This window comes from Manis pentadactyla, chromosome 14 (genome assembly GCF_030020395.1).
Source record: "Manis pentadactyla isolate mManPen7 chromosome 14, mManPen7.hap1, whole genome shotgun sequence".
NCBI lineage: Eukaryota > Metazoa > Chordata > Mammalia > Pholidota > Manidae > Manis > Manis pentadactyla.
The window spans coordinates 11007201-11024940 of record NC_080032.1 but is presented as its reverse complement, the minus strand read 5'-3'; the positions used below and the strand labels follow the sequence as shown (position 1 = coordinate 11024940).

General features: G+C 48.7%; 1 protein-coding gene across 1 annotated transcript in view; it reads left to right on the top strand.

Moving 5' to 3' along the window:
- MYO18B (myosin XVIIIB) overlaps positions 1-17740 on the top strand; it is a 231732-nt gene that overhangs the window by 191192 nt on the left and 22800 nt on the right. The window contains exons 39-40 of the mRNA XM_057492611.1: positions 6890-7020; positions 16905-16949. Of these exons, the coding sequence (XP_057348594.1) occupies positions 6890-7020; positions 16905-16949 (176 nt within the window). The remainder of the gene's footprint in view (positions 1-6889; positions 7021-16904; positions 16950-17740) is intronic.

Below are 17740 nucleotides of genomic sequence, written 5' to 3'. Positions count from 1 at the left end.
TTCTCCCTCTCTTGCACTGCCTTGGGGGGCAACCCTGGCAGCAGCTGAGCCTCTATAATTTCAGATCCTGTTAAGGACTCACCTCCTCCACAAAGCCACCTTCCACTGGACTGCCCTGTTTCTGTCTGGCCTCCCATTGGATGGCCCACTTCTTGGTTTTTCCCACCAGCACTAGGTTGGCAGTGCCCTCGTGCTATTGCTAATCTCTCTTGGCTTCTCATCTTTTCCATCACCTAGATAACCAATTCCCTGTGTTAAATTCCTTTCGTTGAATGACCTAGAGTGATTTCTATCTACCTAACTAATATAGGCGCCTTCAAGGCATTGTATTAAATCCTTCCAGCTTCAACAAAAAGCATCAGGTTTGTAGGCTTCATTTTGTGAAAGATGAGGCTGTTCTTACTATGCAATACCTGCAGACTTTGTATTTTCAGAGTCTTTACTTAAGAAGCAGGAAATGGGAACATTTATTATGTATCAGGTATGTGCCACTGTGTTAGGTATACCAGATGCATACACTTTTACATTATTTCATTTGTTCCTTGCATCAACCTTTTGTCAGGGAATAATGCTGTCATTTTAACAGATGAGGAACTGAAAGTTAGGAAGGATTAATAACTCTTCAGAATTCCCATAGGTGTGTCAGGGTTCATCTTGTTCTAAAGCCAGTGCTTCTCCCTCTGTGCCATGTTGTGAGTAATTTGCATCTTCCCCCTCCCCAGACACCAGGGTCTCACCCTAAGTGTGGTGGGCTTCAGCTCCTCTCAGTTCCACAGAGTACTCATGAATTTTCAAGAAGAAATAACCACTCCCCCCTCCCACCAGCCAACCAACCAGTATCAGTGTCTTTGAGGATTCAGGGGTCATTTCCAGGAAGATTGAGATCATTTAAAGTGTGACAGAGTTGGGAGTTCTGGCTGATGCTAGCAAATGGAGCACAGGGCAACCCTGGGATAAAGTGCTTAGCTTGGTGATTCAGAGAATGGACTCTGGCCCCAGATTGCCTGCAGTGATCGACTGGACATGCCTGCCATGGGTGAAGGAAAGGATAGGAGGAATCATCAGGTATATTCTGACCCTTTGGGAAGTAGGCAGCCCTGAGGTTGAATCTGTGTGTCACGTTCTAGCTGTGTAACTTTGGGATCTTCAATGAGTCTCTCTGTGTCTATTACCACACCATAGAAATAGAATCAAACAATTTGCTGGATGATAATGAAGAAAGGACTATATATAGTAATGACTACCTCTCCCCAGTACCTTTTCCTGCTGGAGCTTGGGCTTGTTTTCAATCTTAAGTAAGAGAATCTCATGCATAATTTGATTCTCCTTCACAGAATGAGATGCCCCCAACTCTTCTCCTTCACAGAATGAGATGAAAACTCCCTGCTAACGGTCCCTCCATTGCCAGTATGGCCTTGGACATCTGGACAGATTCCCAGGGCTTTTATTTTCCTCTGCAGCCTCATTTTTCCCAGACAAGCAACCCTTGGACAATTTGAATGAAACAATGGCATTTCCTCCTCGTTCTTCTTTCTGGGATCACTTCTCCCACCTCTGAAGGCACAGGCAGTCTTGGGATTAAACAGGAGCAATTAGAAGCGGAGGGGGAAAGAAGTGCGGGCTGGGACCAGGAGACCTGGGTCTGACTCTAGATCATCATGTCTTCGTTGCATGGCCCTGAGCAGTGACTTAAGTGTTCTGAAGTTCGGCCTCCTCATCTGTAAAATGGGGATAACGAGGCTGCCGTGAGAGGCACTGAGCAGGTGGATGAGCCCATTATTCCTCGTAGCATGGGAAGAAATAAAGTTCTATATTTTTTAACTTTCTGATCATAAAAGTAATTCATATTCTTCACAGAATATCTGGAGAAGTATAAAAAGGAAAATAAAGATTGCCCGATATCTCACCACACGGATAATAACTCCATCACTACTTTGTTGTAATATCCTCAAGTGACTTTTTATGTGTTTTTATCACATTTGGCTCTCAAGGTTCTTATAAAGATTATGGGAGATAAAGTATTTCAAACATTTAGCAGAGTGCCTGCCCATGTGATAAATAGAAGTAAATATATTCATTTATTAATTCAACAAATATTTATTAAGCACGTGCTAGGTGTCAGACTGGGAATGTTTGTGTATATCTATATATACCCATATGCACGCACATTCATACATATGTATGCATATTTAGAATGGCATATATATGTGAGTATAATTTTTTTTTGCACAAGGCTCTGTGACATGAAGTTTCTGTCTGTCTTCAGTGCACCAGAAGAAAATAACAAGGTGAATTTTCATCAAGTTTCAGGGGTGTTTTGAGATAGTCTGATCTATTAATACTGTGTGAAATTGACTTTGGGAGGTCTTGCAGGATAATTTGAAAGGATAGAGAGGTGACCTCCAATGCCACAGAAACTGACACGTGCAGTCCTGTGCATTTGCAGGTAGAAGAGGGTGCTCTGAAGATTGAGATGCCTTGGGCAGAGAAAACAAACAACAGTTTTAAATATTAGTCTCTAATTGAGCATCACAAGAGGAGAGGACTTTAATTGCAGCCACTAATTATCGTATGAACTGCTCCCCACACGGGCACCTCTAGGTGCCATGCTCCAGGGGGAGTCACTTGGGAGTCTAACAAGGGTTAATGATTCTCTTCAGTGATGCTGGGGAGACCAGCGAGTAGACATGCTAGTTATGATTGTATTTATCTCCATGTGCGTGGTGTACATTTGTGTATGCATTAGTGTGATCCCCTTGCCATGCTTCATTCACCACTTACAGTCATGCAATAACACCATTTATTTAATCCCAAAACACATATTGAATGCCTGCTGTCTTCTAGACACTGGCTACACAGATAGATTAGGTCCCTGTAAGAATGTATGCTCCATGGAAGGTAGGACCTTAGCTATCTATATTGCCTGTGCCTAAGTCAGTGCTGGCATCTAGTAGGTACTCAATAAATGTTTATTGAAGGAATGGATGAATGAATGGTATGTGAATTTTTATATAATGAATATATCATACATATTTAGTATGTTGTGTGTCTATTATGTATATACCACTAGATTGTAGCTACAGATTAGTATGGGCATATGGTTTATTTATTAGTGGGTATCTGCTATATATATCTACTATCTAAATAAATTCATATTCTAATTATCCCTCCAACCTCATGCTCCAAATCTTCAAAGAGGTAATAGCAGGGAAGACCAAGCTCATACTTGGCCTCAGAACACAGCTCTGCTTGCACACAATAGTCCTGGCCCAGACCTGAGCATCACCAGTCAGACGTCATGGGACGTGGAGGGAGGCCCAACTGCCAGGCCTGAGAGGGGTGCCCGCCTCTGCCCCCTCCTCCTAGTCCACCCCCTCGTGTCTCTCAGGCGGTCTGGCCGGGCCTTGTTTTGTCGCCCCCAGGAGACTGCTTGGGGCACTGCATCCATTTCGCCTAACGACTTGGTCTCTGCAATCAGCAGACTCTATTCAGTTTTTGACTAGAAGCAGGAAAGGTTTGCTGATTACTGATTACACAGACTAAATTTCCCAAGTCTGTTTCATTGGGGGTTCCTGCTGAGCCTGGTGCGAAGCAGGGAGATGGAAGATGGGATGCGGGGGGCAAAGGGGGAAGGGGGCAGAATAGAGGCTGGAAAGGAGTGGAAGCTCTCTTGAACCCCATCCTTGGTCCGCACACCCTTACCTATCCATGGTTTTCTTGCTTTTAACCCCCCTTGCCCTGTCTAGGTATCTTATCCCCAATTCTGCCCTGCTTTCCACCCACGTCTTTCCTCTGCAGTCTATCTGGAGCCGGAGTCCTGCATTCCAAGCTCCTTATTTGCTGCATGACCTTGGCAAACCTCAGTGGTGTGGGGACACCCACCCAATTGTTCCTCAGCATCCTCCCAGAATTAAATGATAGCAGTGCCACCCACCATGGGCCAAGCCTTTAATCTCTGCCAAGCTCATTTGGTTCTTGCAATAGCCCTGTGAAGGGGGCTGCTACTGTCCCCACTTACCCATGGAGATCAGAGAGGTTGAATCGCTTGCTGATGGTCACAGAGCCAGTGAGTGGTAGAGTTGGGATTCAAACCCAGGCATCTTGGCTCCAGAGATTACTTTCACTTTCATGATATTATGGACTTGACCCCCCTCAGATCCTCATTCTCTCTGCCCACCTGCTTAGTCCCAGTCCAGAGTACCCTCAAACACACTGCCTGTCCCTGTCCTCTGCCAACTAGAAGCCTCCCTGGGTTTGAGACTTTGAGCCTTGTTGCTCTCTCTGCCTGATATTGACACAGCAAAGCACAACTGGGAGGGGACACCTATGCTCTTCTTCATCTCTCAGCTCATGTGGCATAAAAAGCCATTACCCAAGAACCTAAGACCAGAGGCCCATCTCAGCTTTGGGGTCTCCTGGCTGCGTGACCACAGGTGCATCATTTTGCAGCTTGGTCCCTAGTTCCATCTCTAAAATGAACATTCACACGTGCCTAAAATGGCCCAATGTGAACTTCAGGCAGCACCTCTGGGTCTTACAAGGACACAGGTGCCTTGTCTCCTGGGAGAAGGTGGCTGATTCCTAGGGATGCCACTGTCCTGGCCTCTAGGAAGGAGCTGAGCTTGAGCAAATGCTCCTGTAAGCTGCCAGGATTTTGCCCCCAGCCATTTTTCTAGGTGTCTTATGAGCTGACATGCTGGCATCCTGGGGCAAATACCCCCTTGCTGTCCCATGGTGTGTGTTATTTCCTCTGACAGTCCGCTGGCCTCCTGCCTGGGGGCCCCTGCCTCAGATCATCTCATTTGTCTGCACCAAGGTCGGGGTCTCACAGCTGGCAGCTCCAGTCAACTGCAGTACACAACCAGCCCCTTCTCACCCTGTCCCCTACCTCTCTCCACGCCACCCCTTCTCTCATCAGCTTGGCTTGGCCTTTGGGCTTCTCAGTCTTTGCCTGCCATCTCCCTCCCTCTCTTATTCTCTCTCTCTTTCTCAAATTGGAAAAGAACTCACATTCAGTTGAAAGGCACAGACTTAATACTATGAACAGACAAGCTGATCTGCAAAGGGTGGCTGAGTGTGTCCCTGGAGCACCAAAGGGGAGCACCTGGTCCTCACTGACTTCTGCTGGGGTGTGCACACATAGCCCCAGAAAGACCACTGGGCTGGGAGCGGGCAGATCAAGGTGCAGATCCAGGCTCTGCTGTGTACTGGCCTGACTGACTTCGCTAGCCTCGGTTTCCTCATCAACAGTCTCAAGAGAAATGATCCCAGGCTCAGAAAGGGGCTGGAACTGTTCAGTTAAATGGGGAGCTAGCTGGTCAGTTAAATGGGGAGCTGGGAATGACAGAGCTGATCCTGAATCCCTACATTTTCACCCTTCCACACTCATCAATCGGCATATATGTGTTCCTTAAAACAACAGTCAAAAAATAAACTTCACGAAAATTAGAACAGCTTCAAAGAAAAATCCTATCCGTAACTCCCCTTCACCCTCATCCATAAATATCCTCATCTCCAAGTGCGTTTCCAAGTGGATGCATGTTGTTTGCATATAGATGCAGGCATGATATTTCTCTGTTCTATTCCGTTGGCTTAACATTATTTCACAGAAGCATTCCACGCTGCCATGATCCTTATTTCTAATGTTAATGTCTGTCTAATAGCACCAAAGTGACACCCTGTGATTTCCCTAAGCATTCCGGCTGCTGGGTGATGAGGCTGCCTTCAGCTCCTCCATGTGATCCTCGGGGACAGCCCTTACCCTGCCTTTTGTTTTATTTCCTGTAGGATTAATTCCCAGAAGGTGGGATTCTGGGTTTAACCCAGGGTTTCCCAGCCTGGGCACTACTGACATCTGGGTGGGGTAGTTGCTTGTGACGGGGGCGGGGTGGCGGTGCATCCTGCGTGCTGCAGGCTGTTGCAGCCTCCCTGGCCTCCACCCACGAAATGCCAGTGAACACAGCCCCCCAAAGCTTCATAACCAAACATATCTCTAGACATTGCCCATGCCCCCTGGTGCCAGATGCCCCTGGGTGACAGTCACCGTGAGGAAGGGTAGGTGTGTGAAATATATTGCAAACGGAAGTCAGGGATTTTCCAGAGCTGGGACACAATCAGACTAGGGCAGTGTCAGAAAGTGATGGGGGGACAGCGCTGAGGGGACAGCCAGATGCAGCGAGCTCCAGTGCCAGCAGTGCCTTCCAGCCTTGGCTTCCTGGACCTCAGGCCCTCATCTGCGAAATGGGAGCAGAAACAGGGACCTGTCTGCCGGCTGGTTGGGGTGAGGGCAGTCATGAGCAGGAAAGAACGCGGCTCTGGGCACAGAAGGAGCCCAGTAAATGGCAGCGGGGCTTGCCTGTCCCGGGGTCCCTGCTGAGGTGTCTGTCTTTGCCTTTGATGCCTTGGAGGAGGGAAAGGTGGGGGAGGGCAGGTAACAGTTGAAAGGGAGCTGGTCTTGTCTGCCCTGCCCTCAACCTCCCACAGCAGATCTATCCCTGAGGCCGGCTCAGCTGCCAGAACCGCCTCTGGGATGCGTGGGAAACAGTTGTTTGTATGCTGGCTCATCCACCCAGGGTGTGCTGCCTGTGTGCAGTGGGTGGTGCCACCTCAGAGCTAGGTTCTAGGGGTGCGCAGACCGGGTTCAGCACCCCTGCGTGGGTGAGTGAGCTCCATCCACAGGCCATGCCCGGATGTCCCCAGGCAGCCGTTTCCTCCATAAAATTTGAAGCCTCTCTCTGAGGGTCCATACCCATCCATACAGAGAGGGTCCCACCATGTAATAGGTACTCAGTGAACCTGGGCTGTGCCCAGGGTGTGTCTGCCCCTCAGAGATCTGGTAGGTGGTGGGGTTCTTGCCTGAGGCCAGTGTGTGCTTGTTCTCTGCCTCCAGGAGAAGTGTGTGGAAGAGCTCTCAGCAGTGACACAGACCCTCCAGGCAGACCTGGAGACGTCCATCCGACGGATTGCCGACCTGCAGGCAGCCTTGGAAGAGGTGGCGTCCGGCGACAGTGACACAGAAAGGTAACCAACAGTGGGCCAGGTGGGGCTGGGGCAGCAGGTAGGTCTCTGTGGTCTTTAGTGAACAGAGGCCGCATTCGTGGGTCTGAGGATGCATCTGCTGGGAGACCCAGATGCACTTTGCAGGCTGGGAAGGATAACTGGCTGGCTCCCTGCTGGGGCCACGTCTCCTTGTTCCTGCCGAAGCCGCTCAGCCCAGTTCACTGAGCCTTTGGGGAGGCAGTCTAGGGGAGTGGCTGCAAAACGGACCCCCCCTGTGTGATCATGGGCAAGTTACATGTCCAATCTGAGCCTGATGTTTTCAACTGTAAAGTCAACATACTATTGGATAAATCACACCAAATTGCCAATTTTTTACTACTTTTGACCTACAGACTGAATGTCTCATACCGTCAACACACTACGTACCTCACAGGGCTGTTAGTGAAAGGTAAATGAGACAATGGAGGAAAATCGTTTAGAGCAGTGCCTGCAGCAGGGACGTGGTATAAGATGGTAAACTACATATGTGCAGAGTAACGGGCATTCTTTTACAAAGGCAACAGATAATTCAATGATGCAAGATTCGACAGATGATGGGCGGTTGGTGAGACCGCTCAAATTCAGGGTCAGGGCTCCCCGTCTTCTCTCACCGGGCCGTGGGTGGGCTGCTCAGCTGGCAGGGGTTTGAGTTGTCCTGGTGGGGCCCAGGCTGGCCGGCCGCTGCAGAAGTGTCCTATTCCCCAGGGCTGCCTTTATAACCTTGGCATGTTGCTGCCTTGGAAATCACAGCTGTCCCCATCCCAGCCTCTGCTGAAGTCTGGGCAGCAGGGAGAGATGTTTTCTTTGCATTGCTTCAGTTCCCACCCCCATCACCAGCCTGCCACGCCTACATGCACCTGGGTGGCAGCACTGGCTATCAGTCCCCCTTGCTCAGCGTCTCTGTGGGTGATGGTTCACGCTGCAGGCAGAGCAAGCACATATCAGACCTCGGAGTGCCACCCACTCCGTTTCCGTGAGGATCCTGACTTCAGAGAAGTTCAAGGTCACCCAGCAAATTAGCAGCATGCATCCAGTTAGAACCCAGGGCTGCTCAGTCTCCTACCCAGACCTTTGCCTGCCACACCCCACTTAATCGAGTGAAGGCAGGGGCCAGTTGCTGCCCTGTGGGAGGTGTGGCCTGAGACAGCAGCAGGGCAGTAGAGAGAGATGCAAGCTGGCTGCGGTTTAGCCAGTGGGAAGAACTGGGCATCTATATTAGAGCTGACTGTGCCTCATCAGGAAAAAAGACTGGAAGGAAACGTGCCAACATTCAAGAAAAGGCATTGCTGCTGACCTAAATTTTTGTTTTCTTTAAGCTTATTTGTATTTTCTAAAATTTCTGCAATGAACATACACACATATCCTTAGCTATACTAATGCTCTCTTTAGGAGATTTTACTCAGATGCTGTGTACTTTATACACCCAATCTAGAATATGAACACATTCTTTCCTTGACATAGTTCTGGGCTGGTCATAAGATGCTCAGACTTTCCCATGAAGATGTTCGTGCTCAGCCTCAGGGAGACGGTCACCCCATGAATGCTCCATGTTCTTTCCTTTAAATACAGGGCTTTATCAAAAAACTCTTTGGTTTGTGCAAAAATGGCTTCACACACACTTCTGAATATTTCCACCATGCCCTGAAATTTGCACAGTGGCCAAATCACTGGTGAAACGGCAAATAGTGATGTTCTAGCTGCTTCCCAACTCCTGATTTCATCTAGGGTCTCCTGTCTCCCGCCCCTGCTCCAGTTTTATTAGTGTCATGACACAACTTACATCTGTAATTACAAACCCCTATTGTTGATATTAGCTGTTTTGTACTTGGGCTGGCTTTTCCATTAATAGCAACTCCAGAGCTTTTGTGTTAATTATAATGAGAATTAATGACTGTATATACTAGTTTTTTGGTTTTTTTTGTGTTTTTTTTGCCAATGAGCAAAATTTTTGAACCATTCTTCTGTAGCAAGAGACTGCTTCTTTATTAAATGAAAGTTATAAAAATAACAAAATTGGGAAATGGCTGAAGTTCCATGCTTGGAGGTGTGGGTGACAGGCTGGGCGAAAGGTGTGACAAGAAGTAAGAGGCAGATTCTTACCTAGGGAGTGAGATCTTGGTGGTGAGGTCACAGGCATCTCTCCAGTCTCTGCTTATAGGGGATCCTCTCGGGCCTTAAAGGGACCCTGCCCTCTCCCTCATCCTAATACGAGATACTTTATCTCCCTGAACTCCAGGTGACAAGCCTCATGTTCCCCCACTCAGGGTTCTGATGAAGCCTTTCTGTGCTTCAGGCCCTGGGAAGCCCCCCACCACCTGGGAAGCCAATCTGAACCCTAGCTTTCTATCTGCATTTTCATCATCTTTTGTCTTTGGAGCCTTAAATATTCTTCTCTGCTGGATTTCTGATATCTTCTGGAAACTACTGGTTGCTAAAGTTGGGAGGGACCTCACCTACATTTCAGACTCCTGTGAGGTGGGTACACCAGGAGTAAAGCAATGTGTTTCATATCTGGAAATGCCCCAGGTGTGTGAGGATTAGCACCATTGCAAGTAGGGAGGCTGTTGCGAGGCTCTACAGCCCAACAAGCTTGATTCCCCATAGGGGAGCTGACTGTTCATTTCTACATGACCCTGAGCAAGTTATTGAACCTCCTTGAGACTTAGTCTTTTCCTCTGTAAAATGGATAATAAGAAGTAGGTGGAAAAATACGAGTCCCTGGTGCAGTATCTGACTCCACGATCAGTTACATTCATTCATTTCAGGAGCTCTCACCAAACACCTGCTCCACAGCAGATGCTATGCTAGATATTTGTGTTTTCCCCTTGCTTCTTGTTTTTGTTCTCTGTCTTACTGATGAAGAGAGAGTGAATAAGTTGCCTGAGGTCAGGCAGAAGTCACACTCTGTTGAATTCCTGAGGAGCAGAGCGAGAGAAGAGCTCAGCAACAGCCCTGGGATTCACTGCACCTGCGTTCCAATGGGGGAGTGTGTGTATGTCCGTGAATAAAGTGAACAGACTGATAAATGAAGCACTGCAATACACTAGCAGGCAGGCAGGCGGGTAGCAAGTGCAGTGCTGCGATGCATAACATGTTCTAGGAAGTGAAGAAGACCGTGTGCCTAAGGAAGGGAAGTGGTAGGGAAGCACCTCTCCTCCTCGCCTTTCTGCCTTCGTCCCTCTATTTTCCTCCATGCCCCCCTTCCCTCTCTCCCACCTTTCTCCCTCTCTTTACATAACCCCCAGAAGCCTATAGAATCCCCCAGTTCTTTGAAGTGGCCCAGAACCCTGGGCAGGATCAATCCCACAATGTGTGGGTCCATTGTGAAATAAAAATATGCATCATCTTGCTCCAAATTTAATCAGAATTTCCAGACATTGCCAGCAGAGCATTAAACCAAGTGTGGGCCCTTCTGGACAGGGGTTGTAAGCCTGTGAAGCCGGTCCTGACCCCGTGGTGGACCTTAGGAAGTATTTATTGATTCTCAGTAGGCCTAGGTCCCAAACTCACTGCCCTGTGACTTGGATTCGAAACTTACATGGAGCATAGAATAGGGGGAGAAGAGAAAAATTACCCACAAAGAAATGTCAACACATTTCAACAAATTAATGTTGTACCAACCATGTTCTCTGGTCACAGTGCAATTAAAATGGTGCTCAACAGTAAAAAGAAATATACAGTGATCAACAATAAGAAATACATACATTGCTAGGCTTCAGGGCCCCCAGCTTCTGTCCCCATGCCAGCCTGTCCTCATCCCCGCCCTGGCAGCCCCACACTGTGCCCCCCTTAATTGTCTTGTCATCTGGGGTAAGAGGTTTGCATTGGAGCCTGAGGGATCCGTCCGAGGTACTTCTTCAAAGTGAGCTCTCAATTAGGATTCCAACCACACCCGGAGAGAGAGAGAGAAGGCACGGCTTCAGCTGCAGGTGACGTTCTTTGAGAGACTTGTTTGAATTATGAAAAGTCACATTTTCCCATGTTGGGAATTAGATCCGAGGGTAAAAGGCCTTCCAGGCTGGAAACGTGGTTACGTGCTCAGAAAGCCAGGTGGCCCATGTGGCGGCATTTAAACACATGCTACCTTGCACTAGGGACTCCCAGTATAACTTAGACCACAGCGTCATGCTCCTTAGATGAATGGAGAAATGCTGTAAGCTGTTCCCCCAGGCCTGGAACCTGCTCATTACTCATGGAGGGAGGGGTGCATCAGCCACAGACAGCCCCACTGATTCCTGGACCAGGGTCTGTGGCCGCTGTGGCTGTCACCTTGTCTGGGGGTTTGGGATGGGGTTGGGAGGGAGTGTGAAGAGGTCGATGGGTGACCCCTGACTCCTGGGTCAGCTGAGAGTGTATCAATGCCAGCTGCTCAGACTGTGATGAATGCTCCGGAAGGGAGTCGTCCATTGCTACATTGAGTGTAAGTTGTACGTTTTCCAGCATATATCCTTTTAACTTGGCTAAAATTCGGCTGCAGAAGGACAAGTAGAAGGATCTGAGTCTAACCAGATTGCAGCTGTTATTCAGGGCATAAATCTGAGCTATGTTCAAGTGGGCCAGGTGCTGGCCAGCTTCTAAAGGTTCCTGCTATGTGGTAGGACAGGCTTTGGGAACACCCGCAGCCATTTTCCTATAATTCTCATTTGCCCTCTGCCCTCCTTGAGCACTAAGCATGCCCCACGTCTTGGGGAACAGCTTAAAACATCTAAGAAGGTGGATGCCACCTTCCAAGTCATAACAGGGGCACTAGTGCAAGATATAAGCCTGGTGACCGCATCCGCCTGGACATCATCAGCTACATGTTTCAATGGTGCCAGAGACCACCTGGCTTTCTGAGCATCCTGCCCACTTGGAAGGCCTGGATGTCCAGCCAGGGGGTTCACAGGGAGTTAGGGCTCCAAACTATTTTATCTACTCTAGTATCACAGGAAGTGATGATAATAGTGATCGGTGGTTCTCTCTCCTGAGGACTGACTGTGCTCCATGCTGCACAACTTACCTGCTTTGCATACATTGTGCTCAGGTTGGTACCACTACTGTCCCCAGTTTACAGATGAGGAAACAAGCTTGGAGAAATCAAGTAGCTTGCCTCCAGCTCACACAGTGGGGCCATACTGGTGTCCAGGCTGACCCCCTAGCCCACGCTTCTCGTCATCAAGCTCTGCTGTCATGTCAAACATGGCCCTTCCTCCCCTTTCGCTTGTCAAGGGCTTTGTTCTCTGCCGAGTCACTGGCCTGCCCTTCTGGTGAACTTGTGTTGGGAGCTGTGACGTGGAGCCCCTGCGTCTGTGTGTTACCACCCAGGCAGTGTTTGAATTCAGGCTGGAGTTGTCTAGCCAAGACTCACCCCAAAGGTATCTAACAGTAGTCATTGATTGAATTATCTTGCTTATCAGAAATCCCCTGTCCACAAATGCCTGGCACCAGCTCTTCTTTGAAAGCCATATACACGAGGCAAAAGAAAGCACCACTGACCACATGTGAGGGGACAGGGTTCCAGTCCTGGCTGCACTGAGAAATAGATCAGGATCAGGTCATCCACCCCTCAGGGGCTACTGCTGCCTACTCAACAGATTAACATGATGATGATCATCAGCGCCCCCCTGCCATGTAAAGACAGGAAATACAGAAAAGAATAAGCATCTATGGGTCTGCTGCATGGAGGTTGCCACGCAGAGGGCGATGGGGTCAGCAGGCTTCAAAAGCCCTCCTTTAGGTAGAGGGAGACCCTGCTTGACACCAAAGCCAACTCCTAAAGAAAATTCTAGCTTTGGATGAAATGCAGACACCCCCCAATGGGAGTGAGAGAGGAAGGTTTGAGGGTCAGCCCTCCTCCTAGGATTCTCTGCCTGACTCCTTGGAAGCCCCTGTGAGGTCTCCCAGGGCTCAGGGGCTCCATGGGCCATGTGCACAAACTCAGGTGTGTGCCAGGACCAGCCACCCGCGCCCTGAAGGAAGTCCACCCTCGGTGATTTCTACCTCTGGGTTCATGCTTCCCATGATCAGACAGAACAAGGCTGCTGCCTGAAAGCCTCTCCCCACCCCTGCATCCCCAGCCCCCACTCTAGGCCACCTCGGCATAAAGGGGCTGGGTGCCTCCAGCATTTTCTCATCCACAAGGGTGTGATGTGGTTCCCAGAGGCCCTTCTCAACCCTGCCTTTTTCTTTTAAACACACTCTATTTTGTCGAGACCTACCCAAATGGCAGGCAGTGTGTGGCCCCAGCTGGACACCACCCTTGGTGTGGATAATATTTCATCACAGGTGGACAAATGGAATGCCTGCAAGCCTCAACTTGAACCTCAGAGGTTCTGTGAAAATTCCGTGGCACAGGTTCACAAGAGCAACCAGTGCACCGATGCAATAAAAAAGGGTCATCTTCAGTAAGTGTCCATATCCATTTCCTTTTTGTTTCTCCTCATGGCAGGTTCTTTGCCAGAGTCACTGGCTTAGGAGGTGCTAAAAATGATCGCTGATAAGCTTATGTCATTACAAGATGGGTTTACGGGAGGTGACAGGTCAGACCTGCGGCCTGCTTGTTGGGCAGGTCAAGTATCAGCCTGGGAGGCCCAGTTCTTCCTGTCAAGGCAGAAACCAGGACTGGGATTATCCAGACACGGTATAGAGAAGCTGCAGGCACGGCAGAACACCGAGAGGCCAGCTCTGCCAGGGGCAGCCACCGCCGCGGGGGCTGAGGGGGCATAAGGAGCATGGGTGGAATCCAGAGAAAGTGAGAGAGATTCCAGAGAGCTCTGGCCTTTGGTTACAGGATGGCACAGCACCAGGAGAGGCAGGAGGGAGAAATTAAGAGAATAAATACTCCGACTGCCCTCCCTCCTGTCTTTCCCTCCACCAGTCATCTGAGTTCCCTATGGGCTGAGCCCACGGGGAAGTCACAGGACAGGGAACGCATTGATGCTGCCCATACAGGTCGGCCTCGCCAGCACATGGCAGGGGGAGAACAAGAGTGGGTGTGGAAGGACAGAGAAGAGATGTCGGGGATGACTGGACATCTCAGAGTGAACTGTCTCTGGTCGGCGGGGAAAGAGCCCTTTTGGAAGGGGGCAGTTGTGAGCAGTGGGCCCACCCGTGGGGCACGTCCTCAGGGAATCATCTAGGGGGAAAGGTGACCACGAATGAGCACCAGCACGTGCCTTGATGAGTTCCGTGATGCTGTAAAGACCTTCCTGTGCTGCTTCTATATCAGATTGCTCCTTGGTTGAATGAGGTATGCCCAGCAGAGACCTTGTCTCTGGCAGAGTTCAGGGCAGGTTGCCTTAGGATTCACTGGAGATATTAGGTTGCCCGGTGCCCATTAGGATTAACCTAGAGTTGTGGAATCCTGGGTGGGAAATGGGCCTGAGGCCCCTCCCTGTCTGTCAACATGCTTTGGGCTCCACCCTGCTGCAGCCAGTGTCTGCCTGTCCTCCCTGCTGGACTTCATGAGAAACTTGTTCCATATGCAATGAACCCTCTATATTTAGGGGGAATGCCACACCATTTTGAACTCCATGGCTTGGGCCGCAAGGGCCTTCAGTTCTTTTCTGTCTCAGTTATCATCTCAAAAGATTTATCCCTACTCACCCAGAGCCTCTGCTTCCAAGGCGCCTTGTCTACCCCATTCTTAGCAGCTTTGGTTAGCTGGAACCAGTGTCCTTAACCTAGTCTGTGAACCAGCGGGTCAAGGGAGTGGTGTCTGTGCAAGAGATCTAGATCATACCACGAAGCCCTCAGATATGGCATTCAAATTTGAGCCAGTGTTGGTGCATTTGGGAAGGTGGAATTTCTGTGCTCTTCATGAAGGGTTTTCACCAAAGGTGCAGGGTTCCTGCTTCAGGGCCTCGGTGCATCTCCTCTCTGGTGCACATAAGTTTCAATCACCCAAGCTAGACAAGGCCTCAGTTTGTTGGTCCCAACTTGCCATCTCAGGATGGGCCACCAAGACCCCGAGCAGGGAAGAGAGTAGGCCAGGGACACATGGTGAGGGCATGAGGACTCAGGTGTCCTTCCACAGCCCCAGCCCAGCAGAGCCTGAGAAAAAGATTCAGGTCCCTGGCAGGATTAGAGTTTGGTCTACTCACATTGATGACTTCAGTTAACAAAGCTTTTTTTTTAAAAATATACTTTTAAAAAAGATTTAGGGTCACTCACAAAGATGCTTTTGTTCCATTGCAGGGGTTTTCTATTGTTGCCATAGCAAATGATCACAAATTGAGTGGTTTACACCAGTACAAATTTTATTCTCTTCCCCTTCTGTTGAGTAGAATCCAACCCAGATACCTGGGCTAAAGTCAAGATGTCAGCGGGTCTGTTTTCCTTCTGGAAATTCTAGGAGAGATCCATTTCCTTGCCTTTTGCAGCGGCTACGGGATACCAGCAGTTTTTGGCTTGTGGCCACTTCCATCTTCAAAGCCAGATTGACTGCATCTGAGGTCACTCTTGTATGGTACAGCTCCTGCTGAACTAATCCAGGGAATGTTCTCTGCTTTTAAGGATACGAGCAATTAGACTGGGTCCACCCAGATAAATTCAGGATACCCTCCCTATCTCTGCAGATACAGAGATACATATAAACCACATCTGCAGAGTCCTTTTTACCGTATCAGGAAACATTGTTCTAGGCTCTTGGGATTAAGGATGAGAACACTGACATCTCTAGGGGTCATTATTCTGCCTTTCACAAAAGGTGCTGTTGTTATACTGGGGAGGTTAGCAACCTTTTCGTTAAAAGTCTTGATAGTAAATATTTGGGGCTTTTGGGCCATATGCTCTTCGTTGCAACTACTCCACTGTGCTACTATAGAACAAAAGCGGTCATGGACAAAATGGAAATGAGTGAGTGTGGCTGTGTTCCAATAAAACTATTTATAAAAACAGATTTGTAGGTTGAATTTGGCCCGTGGCTGAAGTTTACAGCCCCTTCTTCTATTGGATTCACCAAGCATTGTCTGAGAAACTTCTCATCTGGCCTGAGTCCTAGGACTAAAGGGAAGAATAAGACATGTTCTTAGCCCACAAGGGGCTCTTGCAGTCTGGTGGGGGCAATAGATGTTAACAGAAGTCCTCAGAGTGACAGATCCTGAGGGCAGGGACCAAGGAGAAGCAGGCTCAGCCCAAGGAAGAAGCAGCCAGGTCTTCCAAGGAAGGAGCTGCCCAGACACCAACAGAGAATAAAGAGGTCCCAGCCTGAGGCCTTCAGTGGCTGAGGTTGGCGGTTTGGCTCTGCACCCACGCACTGGGCGGCTTCACTCTGGTTAAGAGCATGAGGCGAATAAGTCTCACAGACACGGAATTCACGGCTGTGTGACCCTAGACAGGGTGTCAGGTTCCTTATCCCTAAAATGGAGATACATGGAGTGGCTCAATGAGATCATGTATTTGTTGAATGGAAGGATGCTCCCTAAAGAATAGCTACTAGTGTCATTAGTCTGAGTTTCCCAGAATGACTTGGGAAGCTGACCACCTGCCCTCTTCTTTGATTTGCTAGTACTCACAAAGAACACAAAGCAAATGCCTTGCTAGTTGACAACGATGATGCTATTAACCACAGTGGTACTAGTTGTACTAAAACAAAAGCAGTGGTGATGGTTGCTGCCTTTTAACTTACAATATTTGCCAAGAACCATACTGAGATCTTTATAAGCATTACCTTGCTTAGTCTGCTCCACAATCTGGAGACAAAGCGCAGTTATTAGCCACATTTTACAAAGGAGGGTCAGAGAAGGCAAGTGACTTGCCTAAGATCACACAACAGCAAAGGTTGGAAGTGAGACTTGAACCCAAGTTTGTCTAATGTCAGAAAGTGTGTTCTTTCCCAGCCCCTGGCAGCACAAGGATAACAAATTCTTTCTTGTGCCTCTTTCCAGTGTCCAGACGGCGGTGGATTGTGGTGGCAGGGGCAGAAAAGAGATGTGAGTTGGCCCTAAGTAGAACTGAGCAGCTTACACTGAAGCCAAGGGCAGGCCCCTCCCTGGCCCTCTATGTGCAGTCTGCAGAGGTGACATACATGCCCTCTTGGAGAATTATCAACAATGCCCATGAGAGCTCTGACTCCATAGTCATAACATAAAAGCACTGTGGACATATTATTGAACTTTCCAACTTCTTTGAGACAGAGAGAAGTCCATGGCTTATTGTGCCACTGTCCCTTTCAAACACCTTCAATGGCTCCCCAGTGCCTCAGAATAGACTTTTTAGACTGACATTTGAGCCATGCATATTCTGACCCTTACTTCCTTCCCTACCTGGGACTCCTACTGTCTTCCATGCCCAGCCCTTTTACAACCCCCAGACCTATGTGTATGCTATTCCTTTCACCTAAAATTCCTTTCTCCAGACCCTGCATGGCCAGGCCCTAACCTTCAAACAAGATGTAGCTCTCCTGTCACTGCTTGACACCTTCCCTGATGTGTCCGAGCAGCAAGACAGGCTCCCTCCTTATTCTCCTTAGAACCTACTCTCTGTCCCTCTCTATAGCATTGCTAATTTTCTCCTTTATTTTATGGTTATTTATGATAACTACTAAGATGAGGTCTTGAGGACAGGGTCAATGTTGAGTTCATGTTTACAGCTCCTTCCCATGGTATACCACACAGAGTATTCTGTAAACAAACAAACTGAGAGATAGATATAGATATAGGTAGACAGGTATAGTTAAGCAAATACACCAGCCAGAAAAAAAAAAAAAGCATTTAGTACCCAC